The sequence below is a fragment of the Neltuma alba genome, unplaced genomic scaffold, assembly GCF_004799145.2.
Source record: "Neltuma alba isolate B1F8T4 unplaced genomic scaffold, ASM479914v2 tig00010695_pilon, whole genome shotgun sequence".
NCBI lineage: Eukaryota > Viridiplantae > Streptophyta > Magnoliopsida > Fabales > Fabaceae > Neltuma > Neltuma alba.
The window spans coordinates 1-18,529 of NW_021635535.1; the positions used below are offsets into that span (position 1 = coordinate 1).

General features: G+C 32.0%; 1 protein-coding gene across 1 annotated transcript; it reads left to right on the top strand.

Moving 5' to 3' along the window:
- Positions 1–17,336: 17,336 nt before the first annotated feature.
- Positions 17,337–17,879, top strand: LOC114758432 (uncharacterized). Its single transcript, XM_028947465.1, has one exon. It carries the CDS (start codon positions 17,337–17,339, stop codon positions 17,877–17,879), a length of 543 nt encoding a protein of 180 aa, XP_028803298.1.
- Positions 17,880–18,529: the final 650 nt, after the last annotated feature.

Here is an 18,529-nt window from a genome sequence, read left to right on the forward strand (position 1 = left end):
CTGGGATTAAGGTCCCACGTAGTTCTCCCAATTATGATTTTCATTCTTAGGATCTGAGAAATTTTGATTGGAGGATTATGTTTGACCCATTCTCCAATAATGGTTGTGCTGTAGCTGGGAAGGGGACCCTCTCTCAAGTTATCAATATACAATTTTCCCCTTATTCATTATTTGGGTATGTCGAATCGGTTTGTATGTTAGATTGATATTAATTTTTCCTAGATGATCTTAAAAGACATTTCGTTTTTGGCAAAATGAACTCACAGTAATCCTTCACTAAGCACTTCACTCAAATCATCACTTGTTCTAACCGGTTTTTAATATAAGACCTAATTAACTAATTTGACTAGATTAAGGATGTTTGTTACTATGATATGTTTTTTCTAAAAACATTCGAAACATCTTTAATTCACTTTTTCTCCTTCTGACTTGATTATTGTTTAGTGAATATCAATGGGGTTAATCTGAAAAAAAATTGATAAATATGTGAAATAAGTCTTATAGATAGGACTAATATAATTTACCAATTAGATTTTATATTAAGGACCTGAAAAATATGTAAATAATCAATAGTGTATGATAAACAAATAGTTACTATTTTATTTTTACTAGGGAATCAGTTACTGTCGTTATTTCGTTATACATTGTTACGTACCACTTTCTTGATAATGGAAGGATGATGTAGGAGTTTTTGGACGAATTGGACAGGGAGATTGCTTGTCTCCTTTCATATGATAAGGTTTTGAATGGTTTAAAGTAATGTAAATTTACTAAAACTAAATAAATAAAATGAGAATTCTAATTAAGTTCAGTTGAAATACCAAAATTTAAATTCTAGTTTACATTTTTAATACTAACGAGAGTTAGATCTAGTCAAAGGAGTTAGTTCATCATGTGTCAAACCAAGTTTTGAATCCCTACCAAAAGAAGTGCTTACATTTAGTGTTTAAAAATGTCTTAAATAGGATTGTTTTTAATATGAGGATATCTATGCATAGCAAAAAAAGTATATACGTCTATTGAATATGAATTTCTAATTAGGCTAAGATGCTTAATTTGGAATTTTTGAAAGTTATTAAAGACCATGATCTCCCTCCATAGCTTTTTTTTAAAAAAAAAATTAAAGGTAAGTATCTTCGTTGAATTTAATTGGGATTTTTTAAATAGATAAGGTGTTTAAATATCTTGAAAGTATCCATGAAGGAGCACTCAATATCTAGAAGTTTTTCTGGCTTTTATATGTACTAGAAGTTTATTTTATTAGCAAAAATACCTTACTGTTACCGTTAAAGTATGCAGTTTGACTGGTATTTTTAACAATCAAACTTAACGGCAAATAACGATTTAGAACAAAAATTTACGAAATAAAACTTTTAGAATATATAAGAGAGAAAAAAAATTCCTGATGTTGGGTGTTCCTTTTATATATACTTCAATTTTTTATATACTTAAATTATTTGAGTATGTCGGATCAGTTTGTATGTTAGATTGATTCAGATTGTTTTATAATTAAAAATTAAAATTAATTTAAAGTCTTGGATAACTTTTCATTCCCATAAAGAATTATACAATAAAAATATTCGCGGAATTTAAATTGAATAAAAAAATTTGCATCATGTTGTTATCATAATTTAATTTAAATTTTTAGATCAATATAGACTTGAAAAATTTATTATCATCCACAGAGTAATGACAAATCCAGGCAATCAACGGATGGACAGCCGGGTCATTAAATATAGTCTGGAATGATTTAGAAGTTGAAACCCTGCGATCTATCAATAAATATTAAAATCACAACACAATATAATGAATTAAATATTTATCTATATCATAAATGGAATTGTATACTTAAAGATAAACAGACATTTGAATTTCTTAATAACGTGTTCGCATAGTTTGATTCCTTAATAACCATTGCACCGAAATGTTCTTAAAATGGCGTATCCGGTATATACTGATCATGAACAGCAAAATTCTCCCAACACCAAAATCACTTGATGGCAAATTTGTCTATATGTAATGCATTAATGAACTGACAAATTTCTACACCTTTCCTTTCACGGTATAAGTCACTTGTAAAAGAATTGTTTGGTCCAAAATATAAGTCACTTAAAGAGTAATTAATGATTATTTTTTATTTTGTCCCAACAATTAATATTGAAATGTAACCTCATTTAATATGGGTAAAGTTGAAAAAAATTTCAATTCAAAACTTATTTAATGAACTAAATATCATTTTGTTTTATATTGATGAATTGGCTAAAATGACTTATATTATGGAACGAAGGAAATATTTCTGTTATAAAAATTGTTTATTAATGTCTAGATGTATATTAATTACGACCCACTGATTGTCACCGTGTCCGTGTGAAAGTAGGGCACAAAGAGTAGAGAAGGAATATTAATGATAGATGAAGAAGGATAACAAGTTGGATTGGGATGTCCCTTTCTTCACTTCGTTTCAATTGGAAATTAAAAAATACAGTGTTTCTGCTTTCATGATGAAACTTGGTTGGGGCTCAGTGAAAAAGTGAGATGCTTTGTGGGTGAAGTTCTTGAGGGAGAGAAATATAAATGTGGGGAGGATGCTATCCCAAGAATTGAAGGTAGGAAAGAGGAGTCACGGACCTGGAAGGGTATTAAGGTGGCGTGGGAAGCATCAAAGGGAGGAATTGGGTGGAAGTTAGGAGACGGTGCTAAGATTTGTTTTTAGGAGGATGCCTGGTTACCCAAACAGTTTGTACCCAAAATAGGGCGAAAGGGTACTGCTCAGTCCTTGCACAAGCTCATGCAACAGTAATGTGCTCGGAGATTGTTATGGGTAGTAGCTATATCTCTAACTCCGTACAACGTCATTGGTCTGCTAATTATTTAGGGTATATTAAATACTACTTACAGTCTTTAGTATAAGAACTTGTTTGACTTTTATTTAGTCCCAAATATAGAACCTTAATCCATTTTGTCTCCTATATTTATCTATTTTTTTAAGGTAGTCCTTATAATAATAGTAGTGCTAGCCAATACACTTAATTAATGATATTTAAGAAAGACAATCCCTATTTATAAAAATAATTAACTTAACTAGTTTTCTTAATATACTCAGATTAGTCAATTAACTTTTATCTTAAGGACTGAGAGTAGTATAACGTTGACAGTGCTTACATGAAGGGAACGGAGAAGGCTGCGTGTGCTGGTATAGCAAGAGATCATGATGGGACGGTGGTTGACGGTTTTGTATTCAAGGTCGCAGCTTCCATGCTGAAGCATGGGCGGTGCTTAGGGGCATGAAGAGAGCCTGGATTATGCAATGGAGTCGAGTAGCTACTGAGACGGATTGCCGGGAACTTGTCGAGCTCCCTATGATTGGTTGGAGTGAGGATCATCCTGATGGAGGTCTCCTGAACGAGATCAAATGGTGACTGGATAGGGTGGAAGGCAACCGTGGAATGGTGTAGTAGAGAGACCAACATGGCGGCAGATGCTCCAACGAAAAGTGCTCTAAACTATGCTGAGGGAATTAGCTCCTTTAGTTCTCCTGAGTTTATTTTTAACATTCTTAGCTCTGATCTAATGTTGTAGTTCTGCTTCTTTCTTTATTGAAAGTAAAAATATAGTGTTTACTAATTGGGTTGAGTTCAACCGGAAAGGATTAATAGTTCACAAAGTAATGAATCAATATTCGAATTCTTGTAGGAAAAAGTTCTCATATTTAGTTTCTAACGGTATCTCAGATAGGATTACCTCCAATAAGAAGGTATCTATGTATAACCCATAAAAAAATACAGTGCTCTAATTAATTACAATAAAAATTATTAAACAATAATCACAAAATGTAATAAACCTTTCAAAATATTGAGGGAAAAGAGTCTCATTCTTTTGTTAAGCTAAAATAGTGTCCAAATTTCTTTAATGTAAAACTGCAAATTTATTATAGGTTTACTATTTATTTTACTTGTTTAAATTTTTTGGCCCGGCTGTGGGGATAAATTTTGAATATAAATAAATAAATAAACCAACAAAACTCAAAAAGAGCGCAAGGCGTTATCATTGATTCTATTTTGCGCCCAACTTTCATTTGTATTGGCTTAAATATGTTCTGTACAAGTACAAGTCGGCCTTTATCCATATAATATTAAATGGGCGAGTTGTTGGCACACTCCCAAACTATTCATTCTTCTTGTCCCGTCCTAATTAAAAAGATTTGTTTTCACGTTATAAATTCATAGTGGTTTGCATTAAAAGGCACCACAACACTTAAATTTTGTCTCTAGATCCCACAAACTCAACCTCAAGCTATCCAACTATCAACTAAAGTAATGTACTCTTGCAAGTTGAAATCTAAAGTTTGGCATCATGCTATAAATTTATAGCTCGATAGTTTTCTTCTTGGGTCAATTTTCAAACTCATCATATGGAGGATCTTTAATTATTTGAGTATTATTTTTTGAAATCCTTTTTTTAATAAAATTTAGGAAAAATGACATAAAAATGATACTTCAACTTGAAAATCTCAAAATGATAACTGGAATAAGCAAAATCCCAATTTAGGTATAAGTGACCAAATTAGAATTTGCAAATTTACTACAATGACCATATTGCTCTTTATTTTTTTATTTTTTTTTCCAAAAAACCAAATACCGTCATCGGCTAGCCAATCGTCAAAGCTACGATGTTGGTGGTGGTCGTCGGAGTTCAGGTGGCCACGATCACTAGAGCCCAAGCGACCGGCCAGTAATTATTTTTTTGGGATTTTTTGCAACTTCAATAACATGATTAATAAGTTTTGTAATGCTGTTAACAAGTTCAGTATAGCAGTTAATAATATGTTTTCCAAGAACTTTAAAAAGTAAGATTTTTACAATTTCAATAACACCGTTAACAAGTTCCGTAACTCTATTAACAAGTTTGGTATAGCATTTAATAATAGGTTTTCTGATAAATTCAAAAAGTGATATTTTTACAACTTCAGTGATACGGTTAACAAGTTATATAACGATACTAACAATTCTCATAAAGGTTGATGTTTTTAATATTAACTCCCTGTGAAGGTTGTACAACAAAATTTTCCTACTTATTAGGCAGCATTATGGTTATAAGAGTTGTTAATATCGTTACATGACTTGTTAATTGCGTTATCAAAGTTATAAAAATATCACTTTTTGAATTTCTTAGAAAACATATTGTTAAATGTTATACCGAACTTGTTAATAGAGTTATAGAACTTGTTAACAGCTTTACTGAAGTTGTAAAACTACTACTTTTTGAATTTTTCGAAAAATCTATTGTTAACTCCTATACTGAACTTATTAATAGCGTTACAGAATTTGTTAACTACTATACTGAAATTGTTAACTCCTAAACCAGTCGTTGGCTGATCTCCTAAACTCTAGCGTCTATCGCTGGCCCCAAAGCTCCGACAACCATGGGCTGATGAGGGTATTTGGTTTTCTTTAAATAAAAGGTAATATGGTCATTTTAGTAAATTTGTAAATCTCAATTTGGTCACTTATAACTAAATTGGGATTTTACTTATTCAAGTGATTACTTTGAAATTTTCAAGTTTAAGTGTTATTTTTCCTAAAATTTATCTTATTCTTTCCCACATATTGAAAGTGATTTTTATCTACAACTTATAAATTTAAAGATAAAAGAGTTTATCTTTTATTTTGTTAAACAGTAATTTTGATTCCTAGATAATTGAAAGGCATAATCTTGCACATTTGAACTCGAAGTTTCCATTTTTTTTTCCGCAAACAAGTCGAAGTTTCAAAAAGCACATCGAACGATTTCATAGGGTGTATTTGGATTAACGATAACAAAAGTAACTTTTATTTCATTTGATTTTTGCAAATGTAAATTAGAATAAAAATTAGTTAGTAAAATGTGATTTATGTTTGTATTGATTTTTTTTTATATAAAAATCAGTTTGAAAAATTGAAACTTGTTTGGATGAGTAATTAAAAAATAAGTTTACATATAAAATAACTAAAAAGGGTGTAAATTTTATAACATATATCTTATATATATAATTTGATAAATTTTAAAAAATAATAAATTAAAATAAATATTACAAAACTGAGAGGATGATACTTACATCAAATTATTAATTCACATGAAACAAAATAATGTATGAGTATAAATAATTAGAGAACCTAGCATAATAAATATAAGAAATTTGACTTAAGTGTTTTTCAAAATAAAAAGAGTTAATATATTATTTAAAAAAGTTGTAAGTATTAAAAAATTATTACTAGCAAGAAAAATCAAATTATTGGGTTAAGATAGGACTCACTTAAATGCTTTTTACTTTCTTCATATCCTCATTTGTTTCTCTTTCCATGGTAAAAACCCAAAAAGCTCAAATTTTTAATTTTGGCAATATAATGCGTTTTTTTCCAAGAACCCATTGGAGAAAAAGCCAATCCAAACAAGCATAAGGCGTGTTTGGATTGGCGGTGGCAGAAGTTTTTTTTTTTTTTTTGGCTCAAAAAGAGATTGGATAAAAGATAGATAGTGTAATGTGATTTATATTTGAATTGACTTCTCTAAAAAAGTCAGTTAGTAAAATAAAAAATTGTTTGGATTATTATTGGAAAAGCAAATTTAGTTGTGAAATGGCTGAAAATAGCATGATTTTTATTAAATAATAATATGTTTCTTTTTTTAGTAGAATATGTATATTATATTTATTAAATAATACTCCTCCGGTCCTAAATATAAGACCCTTTACCGGAGGAGTACATATTTTTGTGAGAATATATATTTTTAACTATTATATATATTGTATTTACATATTATGAAAATTTTAAGAGAAGTATGAAAAAAACAATAATAGAAAATGGGAAAATCTTCCAGCAGCAGCCACAATTAATGCGGCCGAAGTCCTGATAGTCCCCTTATCAACATTCCTTTCTGGCGTAAAAATTATGCAATACCAAAATTATCAATAATTTATTATTGAACAAATAAAAAAATTGCTAGCTGCCACAGTAAAATATTAAAATCGCAGGTGAGCAGAGAAAAAAGAGAGACGGCAGAAGGGCAGTTTCGTAAGTTAATTTTCTTTCTCTTTTTTTGGGTCAGAGTTAATTTTCATAGAGCATTGAATGTTGATAAAAATCAAGAAGAAAAAAAAAAGGACCAGATACTAAACTAATTAAGATATTTCAAGAGTTAGTTGGTCAGACTGAAATCAAATCGAGATCAAACTGGTTATATTAAAATAATATAATTTAATTGAAAAAAAACAAAATACAACCATATTAATAATTACTAATAATAAAATTCAAAGAAATATAACAATAGTTTGATTATAACAATAACAAAGTATAACAATATTAAGAATTTTTATATTTACTATTCATCAATAACTAAAATTAATAATTATTAATACTATAATTACAATTAAAATTCATTTAAATTTATAGTAACTGAGATAATGATTCAAATCAGTTCATCACTAGTTTTCACTAGTTTACCATGGTTTGACCGATTTTATACCGGTTCGACTCTTGACCGGTTTCGTACCGGTTCAACTCTTAACAGATTCAATATCCAAATAAAACCAGACCACTGACCGGTTCACCGGTTTCCAGATTGTACTGGCCAGTTTAGTCTAGTTTTTTTTTCCTTGATAAAAATAGCTTGCCGCACCGTGTCATGCCCAGAAGTAGGAAAATTTGGCTTAATCTTTGACTGAGGTTTTGGGACAAAAGTCCTTTATTAGTAATGCCATCCTAGACACGTAGGGTGTGACTAAATTGATGATGGAAAAAGTGATTTTTTGTTTCATTTGACTTTTGCAAATATAAATTAGGATAAATATGTAATGTGATTTATGTTTGGATTGACTTTTATAAAAAAATCAGTTTAAAAAGTTGAAACTTATTTGAATGATTAATGAAGAAGTAAGTTTATATGTGAAATGACTAAAAAGATCATACATTTTATTAAATTATATATATAATATGTAATGGGATAATTTTAGGAGAAATATTAAAATCAAAATTATACAAAAAAGTAGGTTTAGATGATTAATTGAAATGCAAGTTTAGATATAAAATGATTAAAAAATGAATTGTAGCTTATTAAATAAACACTTGATTGAATAAAATAACATTATTAAAATATTTATCATTAAATTTTACAATTTTTTCCAAAAAAAATAAATTTAATTAGAGAATATTATTATATTTATTAAAATCTATCTATCTGTTTTAAACCTTGCAGGCACGTTGTGATTGGTATGCATCGATCGGTTCAGGCCTTTAGACATAATCCTTTTTCGGCTTGCATCTGTTGGCCCTCGTGGATGCGAAGGTAGACTCCCGTGTTGCCGCTGGCATTGCCCCTCAATTCATTATCCCATTGGTTTTGGCGTTGACTTTCGGGGCATCGTTAATGTATGGTAGGGATGACACGTAACACCGAAAAGGCCTTCCCTCGGGGACTGCCAAACTTGTGGATCGACTTCCTCACAATTCTCGGTGCGTGTACCATAAGGAAAAGAAACGGTCAATTATCTCTTGTACAACCCTTTTATCGCCTGAAAAGTCATAGGCGCATTTGATTTGGAGCCTTTCTTCGACTGGCGGCTTGGTTGCCCAGTGTCTAAGAACTCCTCCACAGCATCGTGAGTGATCCCTTTTCAACCTAGGCAAGGATAGGTATGTTTGATTTATTAGACTTCTCCGTCTACTATTTATGTTCCGTCATAAGTTGATTTTGAGCTTTGTTTGGTTCTTTTTAGTAGAGGCAGCAATGAAAGAGACGATTCATTTGTTCACAGTTCTTCTTGCATTTACTTGGAAGTAAAGAACGGCTAAGTTTTCATGGTTAAAGCCATAAATTTATGCCATATATATTCCCTCGACGATTAGTTGTTGCAATTTCAATAGTTGTCTTAAGGAGATTTGTTTTTTTTAAAAAAATATTGCTTCAGTATACTGTCTCCGCTTCCCAATTTGTGAATTGTGCTTTGTTTTCATTATGAGTGTTAGGCTGATGAGTGCTTGGATGGCGATTCTGCAAGTATGATTGCCCGTGCCTTTATTTTATTGTGGTATCGTGGATAAATTAGAATCAATATGATCGTTATTTCTATTTATTAATAATTGATGATGGATCATAGGGACCTGCCATTTTTATTATTAACGAATTTGTTCCCCAGTACTTTCTGATATTTCATCCTATTGATTTGTCATAGACGTTTTTTTTTCCCTGCAACTGTGTTATGGTGGGCTCAAATATGAACAAAGGATTTTCTAGGATACTTGCAGGCGATTGGAGCTGTTGGGTTCATGAGCCAGCGGCTATAAATAAATTCCAAAGGATGTTGATCTCAAGTGCGCCGCTATAATTCAGAGCTTCTAGCATAGGTATGCATTCTATTAATTTGTTCTGTCATATATCTTTTTTAGCATGAATCTTTGCACTTACAAAGTAAATGATCATATTATCTCAAATTTTTGTTTTCATTTTGCTTTGCTAGGAATTTATTTCACTGCCTATGTAGACCGAATTGTTGTGCTGTAGCAGCTTGAAATGCAGGTCAATGGCATAAATTTATTTTCCATTAGCAACACATTCCTATGCATTTTCTTTTTAATATTGGCTATGCCATGTTTTTTGGAGCTTTTGTAATATCACCACGCATTAATCTGTTCACAATGAATGTCAAGTGGAAGCATAATTGTCACAAGAAAGATTCTAATTAGATCTTCTTCTTCTTTGGTTATTTTCTGTTGTCCATAGTAAGGCTCCTTTGTTATGCATTTCATGTCTTTTGTGATTGGAAATGCATTGCAACAATTTACTTCATCTAATATAACTGAATTTTTATTATTGAGTTTCTCCCTTTTAGATTACTTTGATAATAAATTAAAATTGGAATCGGAGTAATATATTTCTAAATCATTTAAGAATCACGTACGATGCCGATGATCTCATTTATATCATGCATTGACTGTGGATTATAAAATTGCACATGTGTTGTTGAGTTTGCTAGGATTATAGAGATGGAGAGAGCATCAACGCTTCTTTCAGCACCTTAAAGTTGATGAGATTGAGAAACTCAATAGATATCATTATACAAATGAATGTCCAATAATGTGTATGATTTATATATTTGTCTATTTTGTATTCCAAAATACGGTGAGTTCTTATCAATTAATATAGGCAATATGATTCATACTTATTTATTTTAAGGGATGAAAAAGTTTCACTTCAATTCTAATTCATTTATAGATTGATTCTTACATTTAAAATAAAAAAAATCTAGTATAATTTGTTGCAATAGGAGCAGTCCTCTGTGAGAAAATGGTGGGAAGGATTATTTCACTAACCGAGATATGGATTTTTTAAACTACATGGTAAAACTTAACACTTCATCTTATCTCTATTATAGAACACTTCTAACTAATTTAAACATACCAAGAAATAACAATTATTTAAGATCAAAAATTATTTCTAGAAGATGCCTTATAATAAATAAAATAGTAGTAAAAGATAATTTTTCGAAGGACATCAATGAAAGTTTTTCTAGGCTGTTCGGAGACTTAAACTTCCTCACTCACAAGGGGGGGAAAAAAAAACTCTATAACCTTCAACATAGATTTATGACTGTCGTAACAAGCATATTTGTGCTTTTGTTATTCATGTGTTGAATAAATACTGGTGGCAAAATAATTTGTTCAAGAGATAATTATCTCGTAGTAATTAACAATATTATATGTCAACATTATATAGGATTATGCTTACCTCAAATTTATTTAATTTATGGTATGGTTTTCTTTTTTTTATACAAAAACGTATTGGCATTTGATGCCATCTTATAGTGAAATCTACTATAAAACAAAATGTCTATCTATTTATAATTATAAGACATTAATTGTTACTTGACATGATAATTTAACATATTCAATATACTTTGAAAAATACACTTAATAATGTGTATTTTAAATTTAAATCTTAATGAATCAACTATTGGTGAGTAAAAAGATTCTTGATGAAAACACATACGTGATAATGGAAACCAGGGCCAAACTGTGCTTGGAAAATAAATTCTGAACTATTTGGACGAAAAAGCCAAGAATAAGCAAGGGAAAAAAAAGAAGATGACGAGTCAATATAATTCTTATACAGGAAAAATTATATTCTTTAAAATATATAGCAATAAATAAATTTTATAGGAGGGGGAAATGAAATTTTATTGCAATATGAGAGGCGAAGTATTTTTATTGAATTTATATGAAATTTAAGTTATTAGCAGAGACAAATACTCTTATAATTAAAAAACTTGTATATTTTGATTTCATCCAATAATATAATAATTTAACCAGTAAATAAATAAAAAATTGAGATAGATATTTTTCTAATTTTATTTTATATTAGAACTCAGAAAAGGAAAATTTACATATTCTAATTTTTTTTACAAATTAATGTAGAATGAAATTAGAAAATATCTATTTCGATATCTCAAAATTAACCACAAAAATAATCATTACAATCGAATTAGATCTAACTATAAAGACTATTAAGCATAAATTAGCCCATGCAACATAGGGGGCATGGCGTCTAATTTAAATAATAAACAATATAAATATGTTGGTCATTGTTGGTAGAAAAAGATATACGCGTTGGCTCCTTCTCCCCCACCTGCACGAAGACACACGTGAGAAGTATCTATCTACTTTATATATATAATCTTGTAATACCAGGTGATGTCAAAACGGGTTGGGTTAAGCAGTTGAATGGCCACTTAATTGACAGTTAATATTATGATAATGATAGAAGAGGGGCATTATAAACACTATTAGAAAAAACAGAAATAGAGTTTCACAAACAAATTATTTACAGAATTTTTTAAAACGTTATCTTCAAACTGACATTCAACCTATTTGTTCTCTACCTTTGTGAATTTAATTATTTTAATGACACAATAATTGTGGCTGCATTTTTTAGCTTTCTTTGAAACTAAACATTGATGTTTTATCAAGGAGAATAATATTATAGGTAGTTTTACTGAAAATTTTTATGTGCAGTATTGTCATAAAATTGTCAACATTAAATACTTGAATCTTATATTTCATTTTCTAATTCATATATAAGAAAATAATATCTTTAAAAATACTACCTTCGGTTTAAAATATAACCTAAACTTTATTAGAGGGATTTGATTTTTTTATAAGATAATATTTACTTTTGTCTAAGCATCTAATAAGTTTTTCCAATTACGTTCCCACACATTCTCTTTTTTTTTTATTCATTTATTATGTCTTTTACTTATTCTCTTTATTAGCAAGGGTATATTTTGAAAAAAAAATGTCTTACATATTTATTATTTTAAACTGATTTTAACTAATTTCTTAATAAATAGGGAGATAAAGTTTATATTATATTTTGAATTGGAGGGAGTAAATAACAAAAGTTAAATTTTCTTTACAATAGATTAAAATGGAAAGAATATAATAAAATATTTTTTTAGCAGTATTAACTATTTTAATATGTATCATTTTATGCGTCGCATGGGGGAGAAAATTCTAGTAACAACTAAAACACGTTACTGGGTCCGATTCACCGCAAGGCACTTAACAGTGAAAGCAAAAAGTCAATTTGAAGCCTATCATATAATGGAGAAAACACAGTCCCAACAATAACTCCCCAACCCACGTTTCGTGTTTTCGAAGGCACATTTTGCAGTCTAAATTGTAATCCAAACATAGTCGTAGCTTGTGCCTAAAAGCAAGCATATACATACATACATACATATATATATATATATATATAAGTTAATATAATTTTTTATCATGTAACTTTACCCTCATTTTGGTTTTAGTCTATCAAATTTCAAACTGTATGTTTTGGTCTCTTAAAAAATAAAATAGTTCAAGTTTTTATTAAATTACGAGGATCAATATTATAAATAAAAAGAAATGTAAAAAATTAAAACTAACGATTTAAAATTTAAGTGGCCAAAACAAAAATCAAGACGGCAAAGTTTGTATCAACCCATATATATGTATATATGCACACGCAAGGGGATAAAACTTGGGAAAATGACATTGAGATCCCATGGAGAACAAAATACATCAAATAGGTCCCCTGAAATCTGATAATTTTTTTGAAGTCCCAAAGGGACTTAGATGTAATTTTCAGAATCCACTAATTACCGTTTTGCCCTGTCCCTGCCATCAGAAAACAAAGACAGGAGAATGAACTTTGAGGATTTCCCATGCAAGAAGCTTGAGGGAGAAGACATTGGGAAAGAGAGAAGGAGCCATTGATGATGAAAAATCTTCTCCATTACCATTATTGAACTCCAAAGTGCTTCCATGTGAATCTTCACAAATCTTGAGGTGTGAAACTTTCTTTTCTCTCCTCTCCTACCTTTCTTGACAGATTCTGGATTTGTTTGGGAATGAGAAATCACAAAATCGTTTTTGCCTTTGGTATTTCAAAGCTTTTGTTTTTGGTTTAGGATTCAGAAGTTAATGAATGGAAAAGTTGTGTTTTTGGTTGGTGTGTGTTGTGATATAAGTTGGTTGTGTAGAATGATAATGGGTGCTCTGTTTTTGGGTGGTTTTCCTCTGTTCTGATATTACTCTAGTGGCAAAGGAAGAAAAAGATGAAGGTTAGTGAGGGTAGACCCTTAGCGCGAAATGGGATTGTGTTGTCAATCAGGCCGCGATTGTTGTCAATGTGTGCCGCCACACTTGTCAATGTAGCTCCTTAAGTTGTCAATGACAGTTGCGTGTTGGTTGATGCAGGTTTAAGTTACTGATGGTATTTCAAAGCTTTTGTTTTTGGTTTAGGATTCAGAAGTTAATGAATGGAAAAGCTGTGTTTTTGGTTGGTATGTGTTGTGATTTAAGTTGGGTGTGTAGAATGATAATGGGTGCTCTGTTTTTGGATTTTTTTAGGTAGTTTTCCTCTGTTCTGACGTTACTTTAGTGGCAAAGGAAGAAAAAGATGAAGGTTAGTGAGGGTAGAAACCCTTAGCGCGAAATGGGATTGTGTTGTCAATCAGGCTGCGATTGTTGTCAATGTGTGCCGCCACACTTGTCAATGTAGCTCCTTAAGTTGTCAATGACAGTTGCGTGCTGGTTGAAGCAGGTTTAAGTTACTGATGGTATTTCAAAGCTTTTGTTTTTGGTTTAGGATTCAGAAGTTACTGAATGGAAAAGCTGTGTTTTTGGTTGGTGTGTGTTGTGATTTAAGTTGGGTGTGTAGAATGATAATGGGTGCTCTGTTTTTGGATTGTTTTTGGGTGGTTTTCCTCTGTTCTGATGTTACTTTAGTGGCAAAGGAAGAAAAAGATGAAGGTTAGTGAGGGTAGAAACCCTTAGCGCGAAATGAGATTGTGTTGTCAATCAGGCCACGATTGTTGTCAATGTGTGCTCCTACACTTGTCAATGTTGCTCCTTAAGTTGTCAATGACAGTTGCGTGCTGGTTGATGTAAGTTTAAGTTACTGATGGTATTTCAAAGCTTTTGTTTTTGGTTTAGGATTCAGAAGTTATTGAATGGAAAAGCTGTGTTTTTGGTTGGTGTGTGTTGTGATTTAAGTTGGGTGTGTAGAATGATAATGGGTGCTCTGTTTTTGGATTTTTTTTGGGTAGTTTTCCTCTGTTCTGACGTTACTTTAGTGGCAAAGGAAGAAAAAGATGAAGGTTAGTGAGGGTAGAAACCCTTAGTGCGAAATGAGATTGTGTTGTCAATCAGGCTGCGATTGTTGTCAATGTGTGCCGCCACACTTGTCAATGTAGCTCCTTAAGTTGTCAATGACAGTTGCGTGCTGGTTGAAGCAGGTTTAAGTTACTGATGGTATTTCAAAGCTTTTGTTTTTGGTTTAGGATTCAGAAGTTAATAAATGGAAAAGCTGTGTTTTTGGTTGGTGTGTGTTGTGATTTAAGTTGGGTGTGTAGAATGATAATGGGTGCTCTGTTTTTGGATTGTTTTTGGGTGGTTTTCCTTTGTTCTGATGTTACTTTAGTGGCAAAGGAAGAAAAAGATGAAGTTAGTGAGGGTAGAAACCCTTAGCGCGAAATGGGATTGTGTTGTCAATCAGGCCGCGATTGTTGTCAATGTGTGCTCCTACACTTGTCAATGTTGCTCCTTAAGTTGTCAATGACAGTTGCGTGCTGGTTGATGCAAGTTTAAGTTACTGATGGTATTTCAAAGCTTTTGTTTTTGGTTTAGGATTCAGAAGTTAATGAATGGAAAAGCTGTGTTTTTGGTTGGTGTGTGTTGTGATTTAAGTTGGGTGTGTAAAATGATAATGGGTGCTCTATTTTTGGGTGGTTTTCCTCTGTTCTGATGTTACTTTAGTGGCAAAGGAAGAAAAAGATGAATGTTAGTGAAGGTAGAAACCCTTAGTGTGAAATAGGATTGTGTTGTCAATCAGGCTGCGATTGTTGTCAATGTGTGCTCCTACACTTGTCAATATAGCTTCTTAAGTTGTCAATGACAGTTGCATGCTGGTTGATGCAGGTTTAAGTTACTGATGGCGAGTACGTCTAGAAAATATCTATTTTGCTTTGTTCACATAGGGGGAAAGTTTATAAATGATGGAGAAGATAATATGAGATATGTGGGAGGTAGTGTAAGAACAACCAATGTAAAGGAGGGCACAAGTTATGAAGAATTGAAGGAAATTATATCATCAATTGCTGGAAAAGAAAGCAACTCATTTGTTCTGAAATTCTCAGTTGTGTTTGATAAAAAAACTTTTGTGGAGTTGGTAGATGATGATGGGGTGGAACATTTGATAAAGTTAAATGAAGAAAGTGGTCATATGTATGTCGAAGAAAATGAAAATAAGGACCACATAGAAGCAACAAGAGATAATACAATGGAGGAGCAAGATGTGTAAGTATAGTTTAAGAAAATTATTATTGTGATTTCTTAGTATGTCAGTTGTTACTGTATTGCTACCAACTTGTCAATACATGCACCTTGACTTGTCATTTTCTGCAGGATTGATCAATCATTTGGAGGTGTCAATGAATTGTCTATGTCTCCACCTACCTTATTTGATGTGATTGGAGAGCCGCAATCAATTCCTTGTGCTGTTGAAATGATCCCAACACCTACACCACAAATGAATTCCACAAAATGGAAGGATTTGATTATTAGAGAAGGACAAATATTTCCAAATGCCACTACTCTCCGAAAAACATTATACAAGTACAGCTTATGTCAGAAGTTTTCGTACCTTTTCATTAAGAATAATCAGCAAAAGATCATTGTGAAGTGCAAGGTTGATGGTTGTATGGGTGCATATTCAATGGGAGCACATCAAGATACTGAGTTTTTAATTATCAGAACGTACAAAAGTGAACACATTCATCATGCACAGGACAACTTAATTGTACCTCACTCAAGAAGGTCAAATTTAGCTGCTTCAATTGTGATTGATGACTTGAGGTGCAATGTTGACAAGAGTCCTAATGAAATTAGAAAGACTTGTATAAAGAATATGGAGTGCAATTGAACTATACTCAAGCATATAGGGTTAGAAAGAGAGCACTAATGGAATTACATGGTCGAGTAGAAGATTCTTATAAGGTAATCCCTTGGATGTGTGAGAGACTAATGAAAACTGATCCTGACACAGTTGCAACATGGGAAGGCTCAGATAGCAACCGATTTGAGAGGCTATTCATTGCATATGGATGCTCAATTAAAGGCTTTGTGGAAGGTTGCAGACCAATTATTTATATAGATAGATGTCATTTGAGTGGTCCTTACAAAGGAACTTTATTATCAGCTTGTGCATTTGATGCAGACAATGAGTTGTTTCCTTTAGCATATGGTATTGTTAGCAGAGAAACAAATGATGAATGGACTTGGTATCTGAAAGAGATAACCAGATCAGCATAAGTGACAATTGTCTCAGATCGGAGTAATGCTATTATCAGTGCTGTCAGGATAGTATTTAATGGTGACAGACATGCTTTTTGCTATCGACATGTGAAAGAAAATTATAGTGCGCAGTATGTGAAAATCAATAGAGGTGTGAGACGGACCTCAGAAAATAACAAGGAGAATGCACTTAATTTACTTGATGGAATTGCATATGCAAGGCATGATAATGAGTTTAATGTTGCAATGAGAAATTTAAGATTGTTTTGTCCTCAATTGGCACAATGGGTTGAATCTCATGGGGATGTGGATCGATGAGCGCAAAGTAAATTTCCTTTTAAGAGATGGGATAACATCACCAATAATCTTGCTGAGTCTTTTAATGCATGGATGTTGAAAGAAAGGAAGCACGCCTTGCCGGTTTTGATACAAGAGCATCAAGAGAAGTTGACCAAGAAGATGGTTGCTAGCAAAATGGGGATGAAAAGCTGGAAAAATGGTGTAGGACCCAATATTGAATCAAAGTTGTCGGAACAAATAACAAGAGGTGCATATATGGAGGCAACATATTATGGTGATGACCATATTTCGGTGAAGACAATACGTGAGGGACGCATCATCTATGTTGCTGTTGATCTGATTTCTCACAGATACACATGTTTGGCATGGCAAATGAGTGGAATACCTTGTCCACATGCTTGTGCAGCAATCAAACTAGTTCATCGTAGTGTGTATGATTATGTAGATGATTGTTACAAATTGTCCACACAGGAGAAAATATATGCAAATAGCATGAGGCCAATTGCAACACATGATTGCCCACAGCCTGATACACCTACTGTGAGTCATATGCTGACCCAAACATTCTTGCATCCACCGATAACCAAAAAGCCTCTAGGAAGGCCAAGGATTAATAGGATAGAATCTCAATTCCAAAATAAGAAGGTTTATCATTGTGGAAGATGCAAAGAGCCTGGACATACTGCCAAGACATGCAAGAACCCAAATCCCAGCTAAGAACATATTGAAGTCAGCTATTTTTTGTATATGGATGTGAAGAGAATATTTTGTAAATGGGTGTGAAGGAAATTTTTTGTAAATGGATACACACCACTGGTTAGTTTCATTATTACATGCAACCCCTATGTTATTTTTGGGATGGGTTGTGAAATAGGTGTAGTTTCATGTATATGAAGGTGTAAATGAAAGTTGGCTATGAATTGGCATGTTACATTGTACTGTCATTTTAGTTGTCATTACCTGCACCCTGAGTTGTCACTAGACCTATAATGACTTGTCAATCATTGCACTACGACTTGTTAATGAATTTGCTGATGTAAGTTGTCAACAACATGAATTCAAGTAACATAACCTTTTTTACCATGAAATGATATTTACAATCACTCTGTCATATTATATTTTGGTTGTATGGTCATATATAATCATTATTAATGAAGTGTCAAAAACTTACCTCTCCCTTATTCCCTGTCAGTGGTGGCTCTGTGACTTGTCAATGACAACACTGTAATGTGTCAATGGAGCACTGTGGCTTGTCAATGACAACATTGTCCCTTGTCAATGGAGCACTGTGACTTGTTAATACAGCACTGTGATTTGTTAATGGCAACACCATCCCTTGTCAATGGTTGCACTATGTCTTGTCAATG